Source organism: Bombus affinis, chromosome 8 (assembly GCF_024516045.1).
Source record: "Bombus affinis isolate iyBomAffi1 chromosome 8, iyBomAffi1.2, whole genome shotgun sequence".
Lineage (NCBI taxonomy): Eukaryota > Metazoa > Arthropoda > Insecta > Hymenoptera > Apidae > Bombus > Bombus affinis.
In genome coordinates this window covers 3,453,663-3,476,842 of record NC_066351.1, presented here as the reverse complement: position 1 = coordinate 3,476,842, position 23,180 = coordinate 3,453,663, and the positions used below count along the sequence as shown (strand labels likewise).

General features: G+C 33.9%; 1 protein-coding gene across 6 annotated transcripts in view; it reads left to right on the top strand.

Annotated features, from left to right (window-relative positions):
- LOC126919395 (protein eva-1) overlaps nucleotides 1-23,180 on the top strand; it is a 322,945-nt gene that overhangs the window by 195,459 nt on the left and 104,306 nt on the right. For 5 of the 6 annotated variants that reach the window (XM_050728591.1, XM_050728589.1, XM_050728595.1 and 2 more), the window contains one exon: nucleotides 20,336-20,474. In XM_050728591.1, coding sequence (XP_050584548.1) covers nucleotides 20,336-20,474 — 139 coding nt within the window. The remainder of the gene's footprint in view (nucleotides 1-20,335; nucleotides 20,475-23,180) is intronic. The other variant, XM_050728593.1, reaches the window with a different exon arrangement.

The following is a 23,180-nucleotide window of genomic DNA, read 5'->3' as shown; positions in this document are numbered from 1 at the left end:
ATGAGAGAATCCGTGTATATGTTGACTTTGATTGACTAGCTAGACACTTTGAGAACCGTAGGAACTCTCGGACCTGTAGGCACTGTGAGAGCTATAGGGATTCTGAAGTTCATTCTGACGAATTACGGAGGAGAGCTCAGTATGGATGTGCCCTTTGAACGAAGAACGCGGATTCGTTGCTTACATTTTTAGTTAGGAAAGTGAGGGCAATGATCCGCGATGTCGATTGGTTATGACCAATGTTGGGAATGAAGATAGGAGGAAGAAGCCTCTTACCAACGTGATTTATGGGTTGCATTGTTTATGGAAAAACCCGGATTTTCCGTTAGGTAAATCTCTAATAAACCCAAGGACCTTTCTAAAAACCAGCCGAAAACACTTCTCAGTTTGCTGTTGAGTGCCGAAGCGTGTAGACATGTGCCCAGTGCCCTGTGAAGTTCATAAAATAACACGTGACGCCCACCTGTCGAAACCAAATCTAACAAACCTAGCCAAATGTTCGCAAACGTACTAGTGTAAAATCCAACGCCACTAATCTCTGACCCGAATCACAGGCTCTCGATTAGTTATTTCAAATTGAATTAACTAGCTCAATGATGGCCCAATCATTACAAACGGGCGCTCCGGAGCCCTAGCTCCTAGGTTGTAACCTATTACAACAGCGCCATCTACCTCCCCCCTGGCAAAGGGGCAACACATCCCTCTTTGCAAACGACCCGCACACAAAAAAACCGCAAAAAATCGCAAGCTGGAAGCATTCAAGATGAATGCGACCCACTAGCTAGCCAAGTGACCACCTACAACAAGTTCTCAATACTGGAGACAACAGAAGACTCTATGGACACAACCGAAGCGGTAAATAGACAACATACCCAAAGAATTCCCCCTCCCCCGCTAATTTTCATTGATGATGTCATTGACACTCAAACAATGACAAAGACTATCGAAAAAGATATCAGCAAGGAGGACTATAAGTTAAAAATCAGTAACATCCGTGTAAAAATTCTGCCGACCAACCCAGACGCCAATAGAAAATTAACAAAGTTGCTAAAAACCTTGAATGCCAACTTCCACACATACCAGCTCAAGCTAGAAAGACCATTTCGTGTGGTGCTACGCAACATTCGCCACTCAATCGATCTAGACGAATTAAAGTTCGAACTTTCAAAGCGTGGCCACAAAGTAACCAACATTAGCAACAAAAGGCATAGAATCACGAAAAACCCGCTATCCTTATTCTTTATTGACATAAAAAAAAATCAAACAATAAACAAATTTACAACATCAATCGTCTGATGAACTCAATAGTTAAGGTCGGACAACCTTTTGTAAAGAAAGAGATAGTACAATGCAAAAGGTGCCAAAGGTACGGCCACACGCAGAAATACTGCAACCATAATTTCCGGTGCGTTAAATGTGTAGGTAGTCACCCTACTGACCAATGCACTAAATCCCCAGAAACCCCTGCGAAGCGCATCCACTGTCAAGGAGAGCATTCTGCGAACTACAAAGGATGCTTAGCCTATAAAACACTGCACAATAATAAATACCCTAAACACAGACCCAAGGAGATAACTAACCAAGAACCCAGACCCCAAAAATTCTCCACACCATCAATCTCCTATGCACAGGCAGTACAAGGAAATATAAACAATATAAAAGTGGCCACTCAGAAAATAGTGTTCCCACCTCACAAAACACAGACAACTTCAACAGACTCGAAAAACTAATAGAGAAGCAAACAGAACAAATTTACAACTTACTTTCACTACTTACACTCTTCATGGATAAATTAATACGCACAGAAGCAAAATAAAACCAATGCGTATAGCTCTGTGGAACGCCAAAGGTCTAGCTCAGCACAAATTTGAACTAGAACTCTTCTTAAAACAACAGCAAATCGACGTAATGCTCATATCTGAAACCCACTTCACCGACAAAAACTACCTCAAAATAAACGGCTATAACTTCTACCATACCCAACATCTCAGTGGAAAGGCCCACGGCGGCACCGGAATCATCATCAAATCCAGCATTAAGCATTACGAGCTTCCATCATTCCAGAAAGACTACTTCCAAGCCACAAACGTAGCAATAGAAAAGTGCCATGGTACAATCACCACTTCAGCAGTATACTACCTTCCCAGACACTCGATTGCTAATGAGAACTTCGACAGCTTCCTTGACGCCCTAGGCAATAGATTCATAGCTGGAGGAGACTAACGCCAAGCATACCCAATGGGGCTGCAGACTTGTCACAGCAAGAGGTAAAAACCTCTTGAAAAGCATAATTACCAACAATCTCAACTACCTCACCACATATGAACCCACATACTGGTCCACTGACACTAACAAAATTCCCGATTTACTTGACTTCTTCATAACCAAAAATATCTCGCCTAGATATGTCCAAATCAACTCCTCGGCGGAACTCTCTTTTGACCATTCCCCCGTTATAGCAACAGTCAGTTCAGCAATAATCGAGAACCCACCTAATGGCTTTATTCACAACCAACTCACCAAGTGGCAGCTCTTTAGAGAAGTCTTTAATCACTCAACTTCTGCCTCAATTTCACTAAAAACAAAGGAAGACATCGAAACAGCCACAGAATACTTAAACACGAGCATAATAAACGCTATCCGCTCCTCCACACCTACTAAGACTTCTATCAGCAAACACGAATATCCCCATTACATATTAAACAAAATCACAGAAAAACGAAGACTAAGAAGAATATGGCAGACCCATAGAACAGCGGACGACAAACGCAAACTAAACAACGCAACCAGGAAGTTAACCAAAATCATCAAAAAAATACAAAAATGACTATTTTCAAAAATATATCGTCAATTTGTCCCCCAGTGCCGACTCCAACTACTCATTATGGAAGGCTTCCAGGAAACTCACGTGTCCCCCGTAAATAATCCCTTCAATTGGCTGTCCGCAAGGCGAATGAGCACGAAGCCCTATAGAAAAAGCCAACCTGTTCGCTAAATATCTATCCAACGTCTTTAAACCTCATTCCTCCAATATCGCCCCGGAAATAACAGAGTACCTGCACTCTCCCTTCCAAATATCTTCCCCCATTAAACCTTTCACTTCTCTATAGGTTACAAAATTAACCCATCGTCTGAATCCCAGGAAAGCATCGGGGCATGACCAAATAAGTAATAAAGCAATTAAGGAACTACCCGTAAAAGGGATTGCACTCATTTCTTCAATCTTTAACGCAATTCTTCGCCTTGAATACTATCCCAAAACCTGGAAAACGTCACTGATTACGCTCATCCCTGAACCCGGAAAACCTATACACGAACCTAGCTCCTATCGCGCAATTAGTCTTCTACCCACTTTGTCAAAACTATTCGAGAAGTTGCTAACGAATCGACTCCTTCCACTCCTAGAGGATCTGAAAACATTGCCAGATCATCAATTCAGTTTTCGGAAGCAACATTCTACAATAGAACAAATCCATCGAATAACACACAATATCAGCCAAATCCTCGAAAAGAAAAAATATTGCTCAGCGGTATTCCTTAATATTCAACAGGTATTCGACAAAGTATGGCATGAAGGGCTTCTTTACAAACTTAAAAAAATCCTACACTTACTAGTCCATCCTAAAGTCCTACCTAACTAAAAAACAATTCATGGTTAAATGCTTAGACGCCATTACCACAACATTCCCAATAGAAGCGGGCATACCCCAAGGTAGTGTTCTCGGACCCCTGCTGTTCTCTATCTACACTGCCGATTTACCAATATCAAGAGAAATAACTATAGCAACATTTGCTGACGGCACAGCGTTATTAGCGTCCCACGCCAACCCCTCATCCACTCTTCAGCGAGGTCTCGACTCTATGGAAAAGTGCTTCCATAAATAGGGTAAAATTAATGAAAAAAAATGCACACATGTAACCTTCACGCTGCGAAAACAAACCTGCCCACAGGTCACCATTAACAATATAACAGTTCCTAACAAGGACACAGTCAGATACCTGGGTATGGCTCTGGACAGGAGATTAACATGGAAACAACACATCATAGACAAATCTAAGCAACTCAAGGACAAACTCAAAAAATTTTATTGGCTCATTGGCCGTCGCTCCAACCTAACGCAGAACAAAATTACGCCCTATAAGACCGTAATAAAACCTGTCTGGACCTACGGAATCCAACTATGGGGAACAGCAAGTAATTCCAACATTGAAATACTCCAACGCTTCCAATCGAAAACGTTAAGACCCCTAATAAATGCACCCTGGTATGTTACCAAGGAAACAATTCACCGCGACCTCAAGATACCCACAGTCAATGATGAAATATACAAGTCCAGAAGCAGATATAACGCAAGAATCAACAACCACCACAGCCCATTAGTCACCCAACTACTTGACAGGACGGACCAGATCCGCAGACTAAAAATAAAATATCCTTTAGATTAAATCCTTAGATCCTACTAGAACCAACAATATAAAGTATTATAAACCACGTCATTGTATCACGCCAAATGAAGTTACTGAAAATTCTCAACGAGAATTGATTGTAAATATTGTAAAAAATAAAAAAAGAAAAAAAGACTCCTAATATTAGAAAGTCTTATCGGGCAAACAGATTGACTTAAACTATATGTGCGAACAATGCAGTTAGAAGTTCAAGTTTATGGTGGGTCCTTGCGGCCTATTGAGGGTTCGAAGGACGGCACGTAGATCGTTGGCTGTCAAGCCGCGCGGGATGGAGTGCGGATGTCTTGCGCGACGTAACAATGTTAATTAAGATTGTTATAATAACATAAAGTAATAAACCAGAAGATTTATTATTCCAAGTCTGAAATAGTCGTCCCTGTTAGAAAACTAAAGTTTGTTAGAAAAATTATTTTTTATTAATCATTAACGATAAAATGACATTTTCCGGAATTCTTTTATAAAGAAAATGTAATGTTCTAAAATTTAAAACCGTTTTCTCGAAAAGAGTACATTTATCATTTTGGTCAATTAAAAATCTATAAAAGTATAACACGTTGTAGATACGTCCATTGTAGAAAAATTAATTTAATTTCTTATAAAACAACGTAACTCGAATAAAATCTAAAAAGTTGTAGAAATCTATAATTTCCTACCACCTAAAACCTTCCGGCGTTTTCTCAAAGAATATTGGCCGCCATACCGCGTAAGTATCAATTCATACGATTATGCAGAGGAGTAGAGCATGGAAAACAATCTTTCTCTTTGCTTTCAGAACCATGCACTTAGTATAATGTGATCACTCCGATGACGCAACGAAATATCGTTCGAACTCATTTACGTTTTTCAACTGGAGTTTATCGGAAATGGAATATGAAAATGTCACGCCGAACCGTGGACGTTAGAAGAATAGCGGACAATCCTCGAATACGTGGCACCGGGCCAAATACGCTCGTTATTTTGATCGTCGCGATAATATTTATTATTGCGGAGTCAGGCAACTGCGGAAACATCATTTAGATTTACCGAACAACTATCAATTCCGTTGCCCTATTCGCCTGGCTTTTATCCTTTCTTTCTATTTGAATATACACTTTAGACGATTTTTTTCTGCGGAAAACGAGGCGGTGACGAATATTAAACGGAGGAGAGTGTCAACAACGGAAGATTACGAGTTGTAATTTTGTCGTCTTTAAAGCCCTAACGCGACTCCGCGATCTTTAAAAATTAAAACCTTCCAACCCATCCTGTTATTCTCCTCACTTAACGAGGTTTTTTGCAGAATTGCGCGTTAGCTAAAGGGAGAATGTGTTTCTTCCTTCTCTGACTGTTTTTTCCAGTATTAACATTGCATCAATTTTATATAAATAATTAAATCATTGTTAGAGATGATAATTTGGTATAAATATAATTGAATCTCATCGTTAGGCCGTGTATATTTATATAAATTTTTAATTTTCTTAACAGGAACTTAGATAGAGATTTTTTTTACTCTTTAGATGTTATAAAAAGTACATTAGCTGGTATGTTTTGTATATTTTTGCATATTATGTATATTCTACACATTGTAGCGCATTTAAATTTTTCGTAAATGCATAAAAAGATGCAGTCTTCCTGTTATGAAAGCCTTGAACATTTTAAGAAAGTACTTTATGTGATCAAGCACAGTCGAAGTAGTCTTGAATAATTAATTAAAACGACGAAAATGTTTGAACTATATTTCGAAACGATATTTGGAAAAACGAGTAAACAATTCTTCATTTGCGGAGAATGCAATCCATCAGTATTTTCTTCATCTAATTCTCCAATATTTCCGTAAATTCGTACATTTTCACAAGGAAATACTGACTAAATCAACCGATTGTTCCACATACTACTACAAGTATTTTATTTTTAGTACTTTGACAGTTTTCATTATATTTATAATAATATCTCTTCATTAAATCAGGATAATTCTGAACAAGCCTTGCCTCTAATTAATTCATTAATCCTCTTGTCGATCGCTATAACAACCTTTGGCACACTGTTTGCCCGATTTCTATGAGCACTCTCGAGAAGTTTCGCGTATTTATCGACCAGAGTAAAGGAGATTTGGCAGACTTTCAAGATTTGAACGATGGAGTCACTCGATGATCGTGTAAGTCTACCTCTTAACCGCTAATGACCAAAGTAAACTCTTTGCTCGACGTCAAAAGACGCGATTCTTTGATGGAAGATTGAAGGGGAAGTTGCAAGAAGTCGACCTTTGAAACGCATTCGCCGATGCAAATTAGCTTCTTGACGCTTTTTAGAAAATCGTGTTAATTGGAAGACTGATTGTCGAGACCATGGGATTCAAGCGCGCAAAAATTAATTTCTAATGGTCGACTTCTTATTATCTGTGACTCACTCCAAAGGCTTTTGAAAAGTCGACTCGTGCTAACTTCAAGTCCTGATACCATAGAAAATTTATCGAAGCGAAGAGAATTCCAAGGAACAACATATGAAACGTTTGAAAATTCAATCTTTAAGTTTGACAAGAGTACTGATGAGTGGAATATGAGCCGAAGTTTTGTTCAGATTTTCTATGGGATATATATGTCAGATTTTCGTTAGGATTTCGGGCGCGTGATAATTCTTCATTAGAATTAGCCATCATGATGCTCAACAAAGATTGTATTCACACGTATAAATATGTCTTTACAAAGTTTAACGAATAATTATTTTAACGATTAATTAGTTTAACGAACAATAAGTTTAACGGATGCTTTTGACAATGTTCTTGGGTTCAATAACGAATCCACGGTCAACGGGAAAACTCTTTGTACATTAGAATATATTTTGTAGCAGGTGATTGAAAAATAAAAGACAGATACGGTCACATTTGTCAATTACATATTGATCGGGAATATCAACAAAATTCCAAGCGCCGTTACTAGGCAGTCCCGCATAAAACCAACATTGTTCCTGACCGGGGCTTGATTGTTAACCCTTTTTGAGTGCTGTGGGCGCATATAGGTATCTGGCGAAAGCTATCGGTGTGGACTAAGGACATATATATGCGTTTTCTGTAAGTGCCCGGCATGGCCTAATGACGCATGTATGGGTTTTTCAATTTTTCCGAACACTTACGCAGAAGTAATACTATTACGTTTGTGTGAAATAAATATAAATGCATTCCTTACGGCAGTAAACAAATGCCAATAGTGCCTCGTTATTGTTGAAATGGTCACCACTTGTAAGAAAACTCTACATCTGGTTTTTTTAGTTTCCTCAAACACTGAATTTTTCACACACAACTAAATTATTAACTTGTGTTATATTTACTAAATTTAGTTTTCTAGTTTATTGTTTTCTAGTTTATTACCCAAATTCTAGTTAACTGTAAATTTCAATGTTTATAATAAATAATTAAAAATAACTAAAAAATAACGCTCTTGAATCATTTAATCTCGTGCAAAAGAATTACTATAACTTATTACGATTTGCGCTTTGAATAGTCAATCAACAGAGTTCAGTCTAACGAAAAAGTATTCCGTCCACAGCGATTGTCAGCGCTAGATGCGCGCCGTCCGTACGGACGGCATAGGCCGCGAGTATTCAGCACTCAAAGGGTTAATACAACGTGTCTCTCAACATCGGTACTTCCTCTGTTAGACATATCGTTCATCCCGTGACCGTGGCTACGTTCGGCGACCAGTTATGTCACCTCGAGCCCAAGTATTGGGGATCTTCCTAAAGAAAGGCCCGATGTCTCTACATCTCCGACATATATATAGCATTGTGTAAAAGTTTCAGATCTGTGTTGTTTGTTCTGTAATAGAAATTAAATTTTTATTAAAAGCATATTGAAGTGGGGGAGAATCTATGAAAGGATATGTGAAGTGTTTGAAAATTTGATCTTAAGATTTGTTAGGAACGAAGTTAATGAAGTTTCTTTTAAAAATTTTATTGAAATTTTCCATATGTAGTATATAGTATTATAAAATTATTCGTATTATTGCTTCTCTAACCGCAATTAAATCTAGTTTGTGAATTTAGATGGTATTATATGCAAATGTAATTTCAAGAGATTTTTTAAATATTCTTAATAAATAAAGCCGGCATCTACGTTAGCTCCCTAAATTACTTGAATATTTACTATAGAAAACTTCTATGAATATATTATTGTAGGATTTTTTTATTTATTTAGAAATATTAGAAATTAGGATTTCCAATTATTTCTATCCTATATGTTAATTTTACTGATCGATAGATCTATTTACAATGGATTAAACAGAAAACGATGGTTATTTAACGTGAACTAGATACAGTAATGTGTTATGACTAAGACAACTAAATAGTTAATTTACAACTCTCGTTACCACGGTTCCAAAGCTCTCTTTCACGCAGACCATCCTCCTCGACAACGCTGACCACACTGACTTCTCAACTAACGACTGCCCGTTAATTCGTCTTTTTCCCTTTTAAGCATCCCTTTGTCTTTTCTCATAGTCCCACCACGTACGTGTTTCGCAACAGCCCGCGGCCATGGTCACGTAGGCCTTTTTTTCGCGTAACTATTCGACTGAAGGACCGACAACACATTGATGGACCGCTCGGTCCATTGAAGTTTCCAGACCCTTTTGTCTGTCGGCACTTAGGCTTTCTCGCAACATTGTTTATGCTTCACCCGATGTTTTTTAGGCGATCTGTCCACGATATTACATTATTTTTGTAACATAAAACTTTTTTTCTAAATGTTAATAGATACAATAATAGTTTAGTGTATACAATAACAACCGAAACATCTATAATTTAATGAAGATCGATATTGCTACTGAGAATTACTTACAGGAACCACTTGCCTGATATTGACTCGTTTTCCCGGAAGTGTGAGAAAATCGACGATCGCCGACCACGTTTTCCATTTTGATCCCGGCAATAAGGGCGAACGTGTGCAGTAAACGTTACACCTTATCAGAAGCTGTCCGTCCGAACCCCATTTCATACAGGTTTCAAGCTGAAGGAAAAAAATAAAACTTTTACAGCCTTCATACGACCGCTTATTCGCATTATTCAGACTTTATTGTATACGTAAAGAAAGGAGAAAAAAGAACCGTGGCTCGATTCGCGTGACCATAAAACCAACGGAATAAACTATAAAGACGAACGATTGGGTCGATGGCAATTCCGGAATCATACTTTCAAAAAACATACGCGTATTCAAGCTCTTTCGTTGCCCCTTTTCCCATTTTCTTCCTTTTTTGTCTGCTCCTATCTTTTCTTTTTTTTTTTTTTTTACCTTCGACCTGTGATTTCCATGAAAACGTCGAATTCTCGATGGATTAAAAATTCGAATCGATCCCACTGCGTTTCGTCTGAAAATTTCAACGAAAGATTGAATTCCTTTTCGCTGGCCTTTCTCCTACCTCGAGCTGTGCTGTTCTTTTCATTCGGTTGAAATATAGCTCGCAGACCGCGCGATACAAATACGATCGTAAACCACGATGTAGGAAAGAGAATTCTCCAGAGTCTCACCGGTGTATGAACGGAATCGAAAATCTTCGACGAACGTCCTTCTCTTTTTCGCTTTATTCACTTTCCATTGATGGCTCATTCAAGAGAAGTACATCGTTACTTGGATGATTCTAGGGTAACTGAGAGGGATATTTTAATAGAAATGTTTTAACTTTTTTAACATTTCTCTTGGAATTAAAATAAGATGATTTAAATAATCACACTTGAACTTATAGCAATTTGTATCTATTCATAACTGCATAAAACTGTATTATCAAATACCGCGCATAATGTAATTAATTTATTACTCTATCGCATACTATTTCAAACATACCACGGAAAATTCTTCTACGTGTGTCTCGAAGTTGAAATAATTTCGCTGTCTCGATTTTACGAAAGTGATTTCATTATGCGATAATGAGGGGGTACACGTGATATCGGGTCGCATAATGAAACTTGTATGGCATAATTTCGAACGATAATACATGCGCCATTCATCGTTTCAAAATAACAGACACGTTCTCAATTTTTCGAACGTATCAAAGTATACCTTTTTAATTTCAACGATCTCGTGACTATTGTAAATATAAATATGTATGTTATTGCATACATATATTTTTCTAATTGGAGCCATATTTTAGGATTTTATAATTATATGTATAATCGATTGTATCAGTCGTCATCAAACACTAATTTCTGTTTAATAATACATAGTATTGCTAATGACATTGTTTGCTCATCACCATAGTTGTCTTTAGAAATTCCATTACAATGCAATCAGCATGCTGCAAAATTAACAGTCACGCAAACGCGATTTCCGGTATGAATTACTGACAATATTTGAAAATTGATTTCCGATGTTGCAATATTTAACAAAACGATCTGTATAAGCTTCGTTACTCAGCATCAAATTTTGCCATCGGAATTTTTGGTCCTTTGTGCCAAAAGAAATTCGGGTCAATGAAAGTAATAAATTTGAAACATTTGAAAATTTAAAAAGTGTTTCATATTAAACTTCTACAAAAAATTTAAACAAGAAGTCAATCATGTTTGATACGTTTTTGTAAAATGATAACAAACCTCCTAAGTGTACCTCTCTTCAACGTGCTCACATTTATAAAGGATAAAAATTGTTTAAAAAATTTTCCAGAAACAAGAACTACGAGTTTCATGAAAATACAGCTCAGGAATAATTCTCTTCAATAATGCATGTAATAATGAATTATTTATTATTAATGAATGATTACTTCTGATCTTCCCCAGTGTGTTTTCTATCGACGAGAAAAATAAACGGATTGGTCTATTGATGTACAATACATTGTCACGAGTCGTATGACAGCTTGCGAATTCAGAAGAGTTCGCCGATATACATCGATTTGGCAATTGTATACAAGCAGTCACGAGAGAAAGATATACGTGTTATTAAAGGAAATGATATTTACGTTTCACTTTGCTTTCTTAAAAGAGCAAAATTTCACACCATTTTCGCTATGATCAAAGACCAAGAATAGACAGATAAAAAGGATTGCCATTGCATATAACGCAATAATAAAAAAATTAATGGATTAAAAACAAAACAAAAGACGAAAATATAAAAATAACATGTTCTACCCTGCTCATCTCACTTAGTCTAAATTTTTGTAATTTCGACGTGTGATTATTCGAACGACAGGTACGTTCATCGTAACTGTGAGACGTATATTTTTCGAAACGTTCTTCTTTTTTATCGATTACGCGCATCGGGAGCTATTCCGTGGAACGATGACTCGCGATCACGATAAATCGACGTATACAATCACGTGGAACACGATCCCAGTTTGTCGTTAAATTCCGATAACAAGTCCTAGTTTTTCCAGGCTTGAAATTGTCGGCTGATCGAAGTGTCTTGATAACCAGAAGCTCATGATATTGCAGATATCTCATGTGGCAAGTCAATGGATTTGTCCTTCCAGAAAAAAGAGAAAAATGAGGATATAAAGAGGAATGATGTTTTCGTAACTGCGACCTCGTTTATTCGATGTTGGAATTAATTGACTCGTATTTTCTCGGAAAAGAATGGACCTTAACTACCTTGCGCATTGCGATTGCAATATTTTCAGAATGTTAGAATAGAATTTACGATTCGTTTGTTTTTGCTAAGACATTCGTTTTGTTTTAATGGCCCCCTAATTTAACTCTATTACAACTTTTGGATCGGTTTAATAAAACATCTTAGAATTGCAAACTTAAAACTAATAGAGCGATATAAGATTATAACAAAATAGTATAAAAAGTAGGGATGTTGAATGACAGAAATAGGGATGAGAAGTATTATGTTTTTAGGAGCCAAACTATTTCTCTCAAATATAATTTTATTAAATACTGGTGTTTATATTTAAGAATAATTTATGGTTGGAATATACGAATTTAAAATATATAATTTATATAATATAATAAAAAAAATAAAAATATATAATAAATACTTAATATAAAAATAAAGTATTAAAGTATTAAATAAGTATTTATATAATATATAAATACTTTGTTAAACTTAATACGTATAACATCCCTTTCTGAATAATGTTATCCTTAATAAATTCTCGACAAAGTAAAATGTATTTAAATCTACTGTAAGATACAAATTTGAGTAACAATACTATTATATTTATAGTTGAGTAATTAACGTGAATACAAATTATAGAAAATTGGAAACTAGAGAACCTATCAACTTTTCCTGGTTATGACAGTGAGGCATCATCCTGCTAAATGATTCGTCGAGGTGACTCTAGCTAAATGGTTAAAATCCGCTTGAGTTATGCAAAGCCGATTATATAAAATTAATTGCTCTGGACAGTCATCCAATTTAGTCGTTGAGCTCAAATCTACACGCTTTACAGATATTATTAGCGGCTGATTTATTTCATCTCAATCAGTGGGTTTTAAGTGTTCGGTATAATATTTAATAACGTTTCGTTGGTAATATAATTAGTTTTAAGTATTAGCTAATTACGATATTATTATGCAATCGTGCTACTTTATTTCTGTCAAGGGCATTTAATTTAAACAATAATTTTCTCGTATATCGTATTAAAGTCTGTGTAGATAATTTGTAATATTTCATAAATTGTAAATGTAATTCCATTTTATCCAATAACCGACACCTTTATCTTTTTTATGTATTTTTAGGTTTTGTACAAAAAATCCACAAAATTTTCATATATATTATTAAATGTACTGAAGTCGGGTTATCTTTGTTCTATTAAAATCGTGTTATTTTCACCAGCCAAGCGCGATCAGCTATTCCAAACAGAGAACTTTCGCTAATCAAGCAATCTCTGTGTATTCTATCTCAATAACATGACCATCGTCAAATATTTTATCAGGTGGCTGTATTTCACTCTTCAAACACATTGGTTACATTTTAATCGTTAAATATATCGCGCAGTATTCTGATTTTCAAACAAGTCCCCATGAAAGAGACAGCTTTTCAGTATATTGAGCTCTACAACTTTACAATTTTAAAAGGTCCAAAAATGTAATAAAAACACTGTGATTATTTCTAAAGAAATTAGACTTAAACCTTTATAATATCTACCAGATCAAAAACGCAATGTGGCCCCTGCGAACCAGAACAATGATTTTCGCCTTGTATCTGCGCCCCGTTGATTTCTATGATATCCTGCTTTCGGGACGATAGAGGAGCGAGAGTATCGTTAACCGAGGAATTAATGGGCCACCGGATAAGCGTCAGAGCCTGTAAGGCTACGCGAGGGTGGCTGCGACGAAAGAGGAGAGACGTTTCTGGTTAGGGAAAGGAGTGAGTTAAATAGGTGAACATTGATGTACAGCGGAAATCGATTTCTCCCGCGGGAGACTTTCTCATTCGTACGTGAAACGCATGGAAACAGGTCGAGCCTGAAACCCCAATAATTAAATGCGTGCTAGCAAATATTCGATCTGTGAACTGAACATACCGAATCTTTCTCATCTTTCACTTTTTGTTTCATGTGTGACGAGTCAAATTGGATCGTGGTTAGATTTTTCAAAGGTATTTCTGGTATAATATTGATACCCCTTTGCAGTATAACATTTGTTGGATTCATACTTCGTTGGGATTGATTCATTCTGCATTTCATTCGCTTTTTCTTTTTAGAAATACGCGAGATTGCTTTCCGTGAAAATTTGGATGACACAATAAGCGCAATGAAATTGGACATGTATCGGGATACAAAATTTCGGCGTGAATTTTATTTGATGCATTGTTTTGACGATTCTATGTCAGGATTTGAGGTTTTAGTATGATATTGTTGATGTTGGTCCTTGGAAAGAATATATATAGGAGAAAATCGCGCAATACCGACCGTACAGTACTGACTAAAATTATTTCTGCTTCTTTTCACCAGATATTCGCTCTTTTTTTTTAGTAAACGAATGAATGTAACAATTCTGTGTAACATGTTTCGAAGCCATATTATTTATTCGATTGCTTTCGCTATTCTAACATGTTAGAGGCATATGCCGATATTCCGAGTGGTAAAAGTTATTTTCTAGAGCTGATATTTTGTTTCTCATGTAGGCAGATGATTTTTTTCTATTATATATGCTATATCAAGTTTATTAACTATAATTATTATCCCCAGTTTTGTAATTGTCTTTGTATATTATATACATTATAATCTATAATTGTTTTCACGTTTGTCGTCCAGTATCGAGTAATCAACTGTTGACCAGTACAAACCAAGTGTTTTTTACGTCTAAATTAAATCTGTTGGCAACTGGAATTAAATTAGAAGATGTTCAGTTAATCTTTCTATTGCCTTTTCACATAGAAAAATGTTTGACATTCCAAAGTAAAAAAAAGGGGATATCATGAACATGAAACATGAGATCATGAAAGACAGAAGAGATCATGAATGTTATTCAGAAGATACTCTTCGAAAATAAAATGACCCAAAGATAAACCGGTGAGGTTTTCAATGTTCCAAAAGCAATGAATGTGAAGAATAGACACACTTCGAATGCATAGACCAAGATAATATTAATTATTTGATTGCGATATATGTATCAATAAAATGTGAATAAGAATATATTCTAACATTTAAATGTTAACGTTTTTTAACATTATTGATCCTTAAGACCGAAAAATCTACTAATCAAATAATTAGTCGGACGACGATTTTTCGTTTCCTACAAATTATAACATTTTTACTCTTGCAAATTATCAATTCTTATTACTGAATTTGATAAAATTAACTTCTTTTATTAGGTCCTATTTGTATTACAAACTTATTATAAATTTTGATTTAGTATCGATTCTAGAACAAGATATAACAAAAAAGCCTACAGGGGCGGTACTGCACAATGCAATACGATTGAACTCCTCTAGTGCATGTCATATTAATTCTATTAGTTTCAAGTATTTCACATATATTAACAATAATCTTATATATATTTCAAAAAATAAGCGAAAATGTAATTTTTAATAGTTAGTTAATTCCAATGATAAGATATTAAAATTTATTGTTTCTAAAATTCTTGGTCTTGTCCATTGCAATAAATAAATGAATATGTAAATATATACTTATTTATTTAAATCAAATCATCGTTAATCTTTTTGAAGATGTTTTTAAAATAAAACATTAGCTTTGATGCATTTATTAGCCCTGTCAGCTGAAAAAAAAGAAGTTCGTTTTATAATATGTAACTCAGTGAAAAACTCGATGCTATTTTACAATTTTAAAAGCAGAAATAAAATAAGGTCGGTGTAATATATTTTTATCGAAAAAAAGTTAAAATATTCGGGAAACATATGGATGTCTGCACTTTGAAAAAATATAAAAAAATTTTGCATGACATCGCAAAAAATTTACCACCAAATATCTAAATATAATATTGAATTTCTGTATTTTTTCGAGTATAAAAAGATTTTACACTATTTACAAATTTTACAATATCCTTTATCTCGTATAAATTATTTGTGGAACGAAGATGCTTACCTTGGAGTTTTCTATGAAAGCAAGATCTCAGGAATTTGAGACGACATCTTTTAGAAACAATTTTAAAAGGAGGATAAACAAATTCCAAAAATCCCGACAGTGAAAGCTTTCCGATTATATTATTTCTTTTGTTTACATTTTATAAAACACACTTCAATTCACTATCTCTACCTATCTCACTATATATCTAACCATCATAACAATTGCAAATCAACAAAACACTATTGTTTTACTCTGTACCGAAATTTAATACCACATTTGAAATTTTCAAAAATTAAAATAATAAAACCTGTGTATAATCTTATATCTTTATAATCTTATATCTATATAATCTTATATCTTTCTTATATTCTCAATACAATATAACGATAACAAATAGAAACAGCCATACAGCGATGAAATAATGATGTATTATGTAATGTTTCTGAACAACAACAGTTGTCAAGCTAGAAAACTTAATTAATCAATTTCTAAACCAGAAACAATGCTAACCAGATAACGAGCCTTCAAAAAGTATCACGATATTCGAAGGTACACATAGGTATATTCATACTCAGCGATTTTTTAATTAATTTTTCGTTTGGCACAATTTCGGAGACAATAATCGATTTCTCAGATTAATACTAGTGAAGCAATAATGCGAGTACCGTCAGAGCAACAAGATTGTTTGTCTTTAATATCCTGCGCATTTCGGTGAGACAGAATACGGATCTTTGGTATCCAAATACTGTGAGGTACAGAAATAAGCGTTTTACTGTTCAAAATTTTACTTTTTACTACACGAGTGATAAAAAAGATTCGAATGGTCGAAACGTGGAATATCATCCTGCCTATGGTTATTAGACCACGTTTGTTCTATTAGGAAAGTAACTGTCTTTGATGGTAATTTAAAAAAGAACGATCGCGTATTATTGTTTACAAAATTATACATACAATGTAAAATACAATGGTTAATTGTAGATTTAAGATAGAACGTATAATATCGTTGTAAGTCTTTCATAGTTCTTTTGTACAAGTGTCAGAAAAATTACTTATAGAAATTGCTTATTAATGCAATTTGTTAGATTACAAATTTTTGTGTAAATCCAAATTTGTATGAACATAACTAAAGAGAAGGAACAGATACAGATAGAAATTAATAAATAAATATTATTAATATTTCATATTAACAACTATCAATATTATAATCAGTAATATAATATAAAAATATTATAAGAAATACTTATCCGATAGCGTAGCTTATCGTTCGAACGGCCTCAAGCGTCATTTTTCAAAGTTCTTTCATTAACAAACAAAAAACTGCGATAGAATATCAACGATGGGCGTGACATCGAAGACGCGTTTGCCCCTTCTCCACTTCTTTGCCATTAATTCGCTTTTGTCGAGCTGCACTGTGTCATGTGACGATACGAAGGAGAGAGCACAGAGGGATGGACACAGCGCAGAAAGGGAGAGCACAGGCTAACAAAGGTACAAAGAGGAAAACAGTCGAGTTGCATCGAGAACCAGGGTCGTGCACAATACAGTCTCAGAAGCGCTTTGATGTCTAGTCGAAATTAATGTGGCGTCCCCCTTTGGCCTGACGCGGTTATTGCAATTGCCGCGACAAAACGAATCCAACCGGAGTAAAGCAAAAAAAGTTCGCGCGATGGAAGAGAGAAAAATTGTAGGACCAACTAAGGTCTCCGCTGGTTCCAGTTATATTAAGATTGCCACTAAATTTTGCGCCAGTTACATACTCTCTCAACTAATTCTCAAAATTCGAAATGAATTTCGAATTTTAGAATTTTTATGGAATTTCTATTCCTATAAACGACGTTGTAATTTTTACGAAGATTTTCACGATGAATGAAATTGGGATTACTGAAATGTGTAGATAGATTTTGTCTTTGTCCGAGAATATTTAGTAATAATTATTGATGTTCACCCTCGTTAAAAGATTTTAGAGTAGTTACGTTTGCTTTACTTCTAAAATGGAAATTAATAATAAGATGATAAATAATTATAGAGATGATGCAAGTCATTGATTAATAACTAAAAATAATGTAAAGAACCGCATTATTTGTGAAATAACTGAACAACAATGTGCTGAAAGTGGTATAAGATGAGAATTGTTGTAGTCTTAAATCCAATCTCTTAATCACATTCGTATTATAATTTTATTTATAAAATTTATTTTATTTTTTAATGAACATTATGATTGAAATACTTTTCAATATTTTTCCATTTCTTTTCCATATGGAACAGACATGTAATTTACTCAATTATTTTATATGATTTTATGAATTACCAGATTTTTTCAAATAACATTTTTTAAAGTATTAGTTGCTGCTTTTATGATTAATCCTTTTACGACTATGATCCGATATATACAAATTCGAAAAAAGAGGCTCGTGGTGGATTAAAGCTTATACGTGTGTCGCACTAGTGTTATTGAATATTTTTTCATGTTTCTGACTACAACATTGCAATAGTAGAATATATAGGATCGATACTGCACCTATTGGAAGCAAAAGGGATTTAGTTCAAGGCAATATCCACTGCAGAAAATATTTAAAACCGATAGGATTAATTTTAAATAAAATAGAAAAAGAAATGTGTCTATTCATTTTTATTAAGAAATAAAAAAGAGAACATTAATTTGAAGCTGGTATAGAAGTGACGTTCTACTTTGTATTAATAAAATTTTCTGTTATTTTATGTTATCGAGAACATTTTTGTTGAAATCAATATATGTATATATTTTTATATTTTTTTCAACCAGTTGTGTTTCGCTGATCCTACATCAAGCTTGACAACTGTGCAATGGTCAATGACAGAAGCTGAATGAACGAATTTTTACTATCACTACCAGCGACATACGCATTTTCAAGAAGCAAAAAGTAGGTCGCTGAGATCCTGAGGATTTCAGATGTCATTGAGTTTTCCTTACATCTTAAACGCTGCACTTTAGAGCTGTACATGTAGGAAACAGGTTGGCATATGGATTTGAAATGAAACGTTATTGAAAGCATACTGATTTTTAATGTCAGAATAGTTTGCATAAAAAACCTAAAAGTTCCTTTTTTGATCTAAGTTTTTACTCCAGATATATTAACAATTCCAACGCAAAGGTATAACAACAAGAACAATTAATAACAGAAATTGTCAGTTAGAACAGTTTTACACATCTTGCAATCCACTTTATTGTTAGCTTCGCGTTCGAATTTATCGCATATAATGATCGGAAAATTAATTCACCGTATAAGTATAATTAACTAGAGGAAATTTTCACGATTATGTATTACGAATGTTACGCGATTCCAATACAGTAAAATATCATTCATCATGCTTTTCTACGTAGTAGAGTTGAATAAATTCGAGAAACAAATTAATCATTAACTTAATGGATACAAGATTGGAACGTATTGCTGTTAATATCGCCCAAGTAAATTGGTTGCGTATGCATACGTGCTCCCGTTTATTGGGAGAGCGTGTTTGCGTTATTTGGTATCTCGCTGCAAAATATGTAATCACACAGCAGTAAATTACACATTTTGAGTAGAACTCTGTTGATACTGTGACATCACATGTTCTCGTGGTCCTAAACTACTGCACTGTATACATGTCAGAGTGCATGATCTGCTTGCGAGCGACACGTACAGAGCATCAAAGGATCGTATAACTGTCAGAACGATTCTACTGAGTAAAAGTAATATAGGATATCAGAGAAATTGATTCTGAAATTCATACTTTCAGCTGAATTTCGTGACATTTGATTATTATGTAATGTATGTAGAACTGGGAATTCTTTTAACATAATGTTGAGCTAAATTATGTATTAATTTCTGAATTTTTTATTTAAAATCGTCTTAATTTTTCGATGTTGATATTTACAAATTTAATAAAATACTTTAGAAAAGTAAATTTATGCCTAATATAGTAATGAAAAATTATTTTTAAAAAATAAGAATACTATACATTTAAAAGTTAAAATATTTCTTTAAATTTGATGATGCTTATCTTTATATTTAAGAATAGTTTAAGATAACAGTATATGAATTTAAAATAAACAGTTTACTTGATAAAATTACCAAGAATACTCTGTTGAATATATTAGGCCATCCCATAAGTTCGTGCCGTTTTTCGAGCGGTTATATATGTTAAGATTGTTTACATACCTTTCAGTTTCATGAAAAAATGTAATCCCTCTCTCGTTGTACAACTTCTTCCCATTTTTCATTATTCCGTCTCGACAAAAGTTCTCTTGTTTTTCTTTAAAATATGAAATGTATACACAAAGATCGGCACGAACTTATGGGATGACCTAATATTATATAAAACGTTCCTTCTTGAAATTACTGCGTTGTAATTTTCTTAGATTATAACCAAATCTAGCATTATCGTAAAGTGAGCGGGTCGTCTGAATGACGCGTTAGTACTCACTGTTGCAGACGGTTGTGGATGTTTGTCACAAGAAGAGGCAGTGTAAGTTCAACACCAGTCCGAAAACCTTTCAGGGTGATCCGTGTCCTGGATTGCCCAAATACATCGAAGTTGCTTACCAATGCCGTCCTTGTAAGTAATCATGTTTTCCTTCTTATTATTTTTTTCCTGTTTGAAATACTCTGAAAACTGTCCGTATCTATGTTGAGATCATTTCACAATGACAATACATACTTGTGAAGTGAATTTTTAAATACACATCTTGATAAAACACATGATAAATTAGCAAAACTAAAATGTATTACATCCACTCAGTGCAAAACTTTCTTCTTTTATTATGGCGAAATTTTAAACTAAAATAAAATTTCTAAACGTATATACTAAGAATATATCATAGGTTTTATTAACACACTAATAGTTTGCATGATATTTCATTAGAGAATGTATAGCTCGCATAGAAAAGTAATGGTTTTAAGTAGAAACAATCAGCATTGGTCAGGCAATCTGCCAATTGTACATTGAACCTCTAGATGTTAACAGAAAAGAAAATTTTCGGAATAATTACTTAGAAAACAATTAATATTTTAATGTTCAATGTTAAATTACATGTAGAAATTTCAAGTATTTAAAATAACATCGCGTACCAGCTGAAAAGAATTGCTTGTATAGATGTTATTCTTTAAAATCATTCTTTAATGATATTTAAACTGTCAAACATTATATTCCACATCATTCTTTGCTACTCTAGAGTGACTTTCATATTTGGAATTGAGTTCTTGAACAGAATATTTCGTGTGTTTCTTGTATAGTATTTCTCTGTACTACGTTCTCAAAGTGATATATAAAGTATATCTTCCAGATAAAATTGAAAGGTACATCATTATTACCGTGCAACGTTCTGTCAAGAAACGTAAAACATCTTTGATTGAAGATGTATAATCGATGCTCTTAAGTTTGTGCACACGCTACTTATTTTGCCTAGAAAGTATACTCAAAGTGTACTCAATACACCCTCGCTGCACCTTCCATGCAGTGTAATGCACGCGTCTCACAAAAGATTCAGTGCGCGAAGAAACACTGTCTAGACACATTGTTATTGTAGAAAGCATGGGAATAATTCGACAGGCTTGAAATTCAGAACATAAATGCAACCGTGTGCGAATAGCACTTACATGAAGTATGCCGTGGAAACGTTCAACTAGATATAATTTCATTTTCTTTTATTATAGCTTTGGGGGTCATGTAATGAAAGTATCATTAACGCGCTTTTTCATCTTTTGAAAACTTGAGATCTCTTTAAGCTTTAATTGTTCATTTCATCTTTCCTTTTATTCATGTTACATAAATTGATCTTTTTAAAGTTAATTTTCTGAAGCACTAAGAATGATATTGGCGATCAGGTAAGTGACTCTCTCATTTTGAAAATGATGGATAATAAAGAGAATTTAAATGGTCTACAGTATCTATCATTATAATCTTGCAGATTATCATTATAGTCATTATATCCTTCGCAGTATGCTTTTATAAATTACATATCTATCATTAGGTGCTTGAAATCTTAGTATACGAGACAAACTCAAAGAATATTCTATGTGCTTCATTCTAATAATAGAGAATATTTCTGAATGCATACAATAGATTTACAACATAAATGATTATACAGTAAGTAAGTAGAAATTAAATAAGCTATTATATAAACTTTATTGCTTGCCGTTTGTTATATACGTACACGTGTATATTACGTCGTTCATGTACATATATACATTGCATGAAATGTATGTTTTAGAATCTACTTAAAATTTAAAAAAACACTATTCTTAATTCACAAGATTTGTTAATTGAGATATTTTCAACGTACAGGAAACTGTGTACAAAAGTAATCGAACTGATGGCGAATATAATATAAAAAAGCAATTGTAAAAATGTTCAAGAGGCACTTGCGCGAACGTAACGCGAGGTCCGTTTTCGAGATGAGGTCGTTTCTCCTCGTAGCACTTGTCGATGCTGTTTTTATGGGCACATCGGACATTAGCCCAGTTGAACGTGAAAAGCACGGATATCGATGTAGCTTTGGGAAGATTCTTTGCCCCCGTTACAAAAAATGATGGGAAATGGCGAAAATTTTTCGCTCGTAGTTCTATTGATGAACGTCGTTTGGATCGTGGTTTGTCTCGAAAGATGTAAACGTAACAAGATAGTAAACTTGTTTGCGAATATTTCCTGTAGCTACATTAAAAAGAAGTTAAAATATTATTTGGCAAAATATGGTAATAGAAAAAAAATACAAATATAATATGTACAATAAAAAATAAATATATAATATTTATATATAATTATATCTAAAAATGAGGAAATAATTTTTGCAAAATTATTAGATGCAAAATTATTGTGTTAGAATTTTTGCTTTAATCGAAAAAATTAAATATAATTGCTGAAAATTTCTTTTTTACTTCTATTTATTTTTGTTTCACCGACTAGCAATTCGTTATTTATAGTTATAATATTTTTAACAATTTATGAATATGTTTCGCTATGAATGTATTAAATATTAGTAATATAGTAAATGTGAATACATTTATTAGTAATAGTAAACATTTTAAAATTTAATCGATACTTTTATTTAAACCTTACATAATTATTAATTATCTGTATATATATTATATATATATATATACATACAGATTATATATATATATATATATATATATATATATGTCAGGTTATCGTTAGAAATTTTAGGCGTGAAATAATTAATAAGTATAACAAAAGCTATTGACAATGTTCCTGGGCTCAATAACGAATCCACGGTCAACGGGTAAACTCTTTGTACAATGGAAT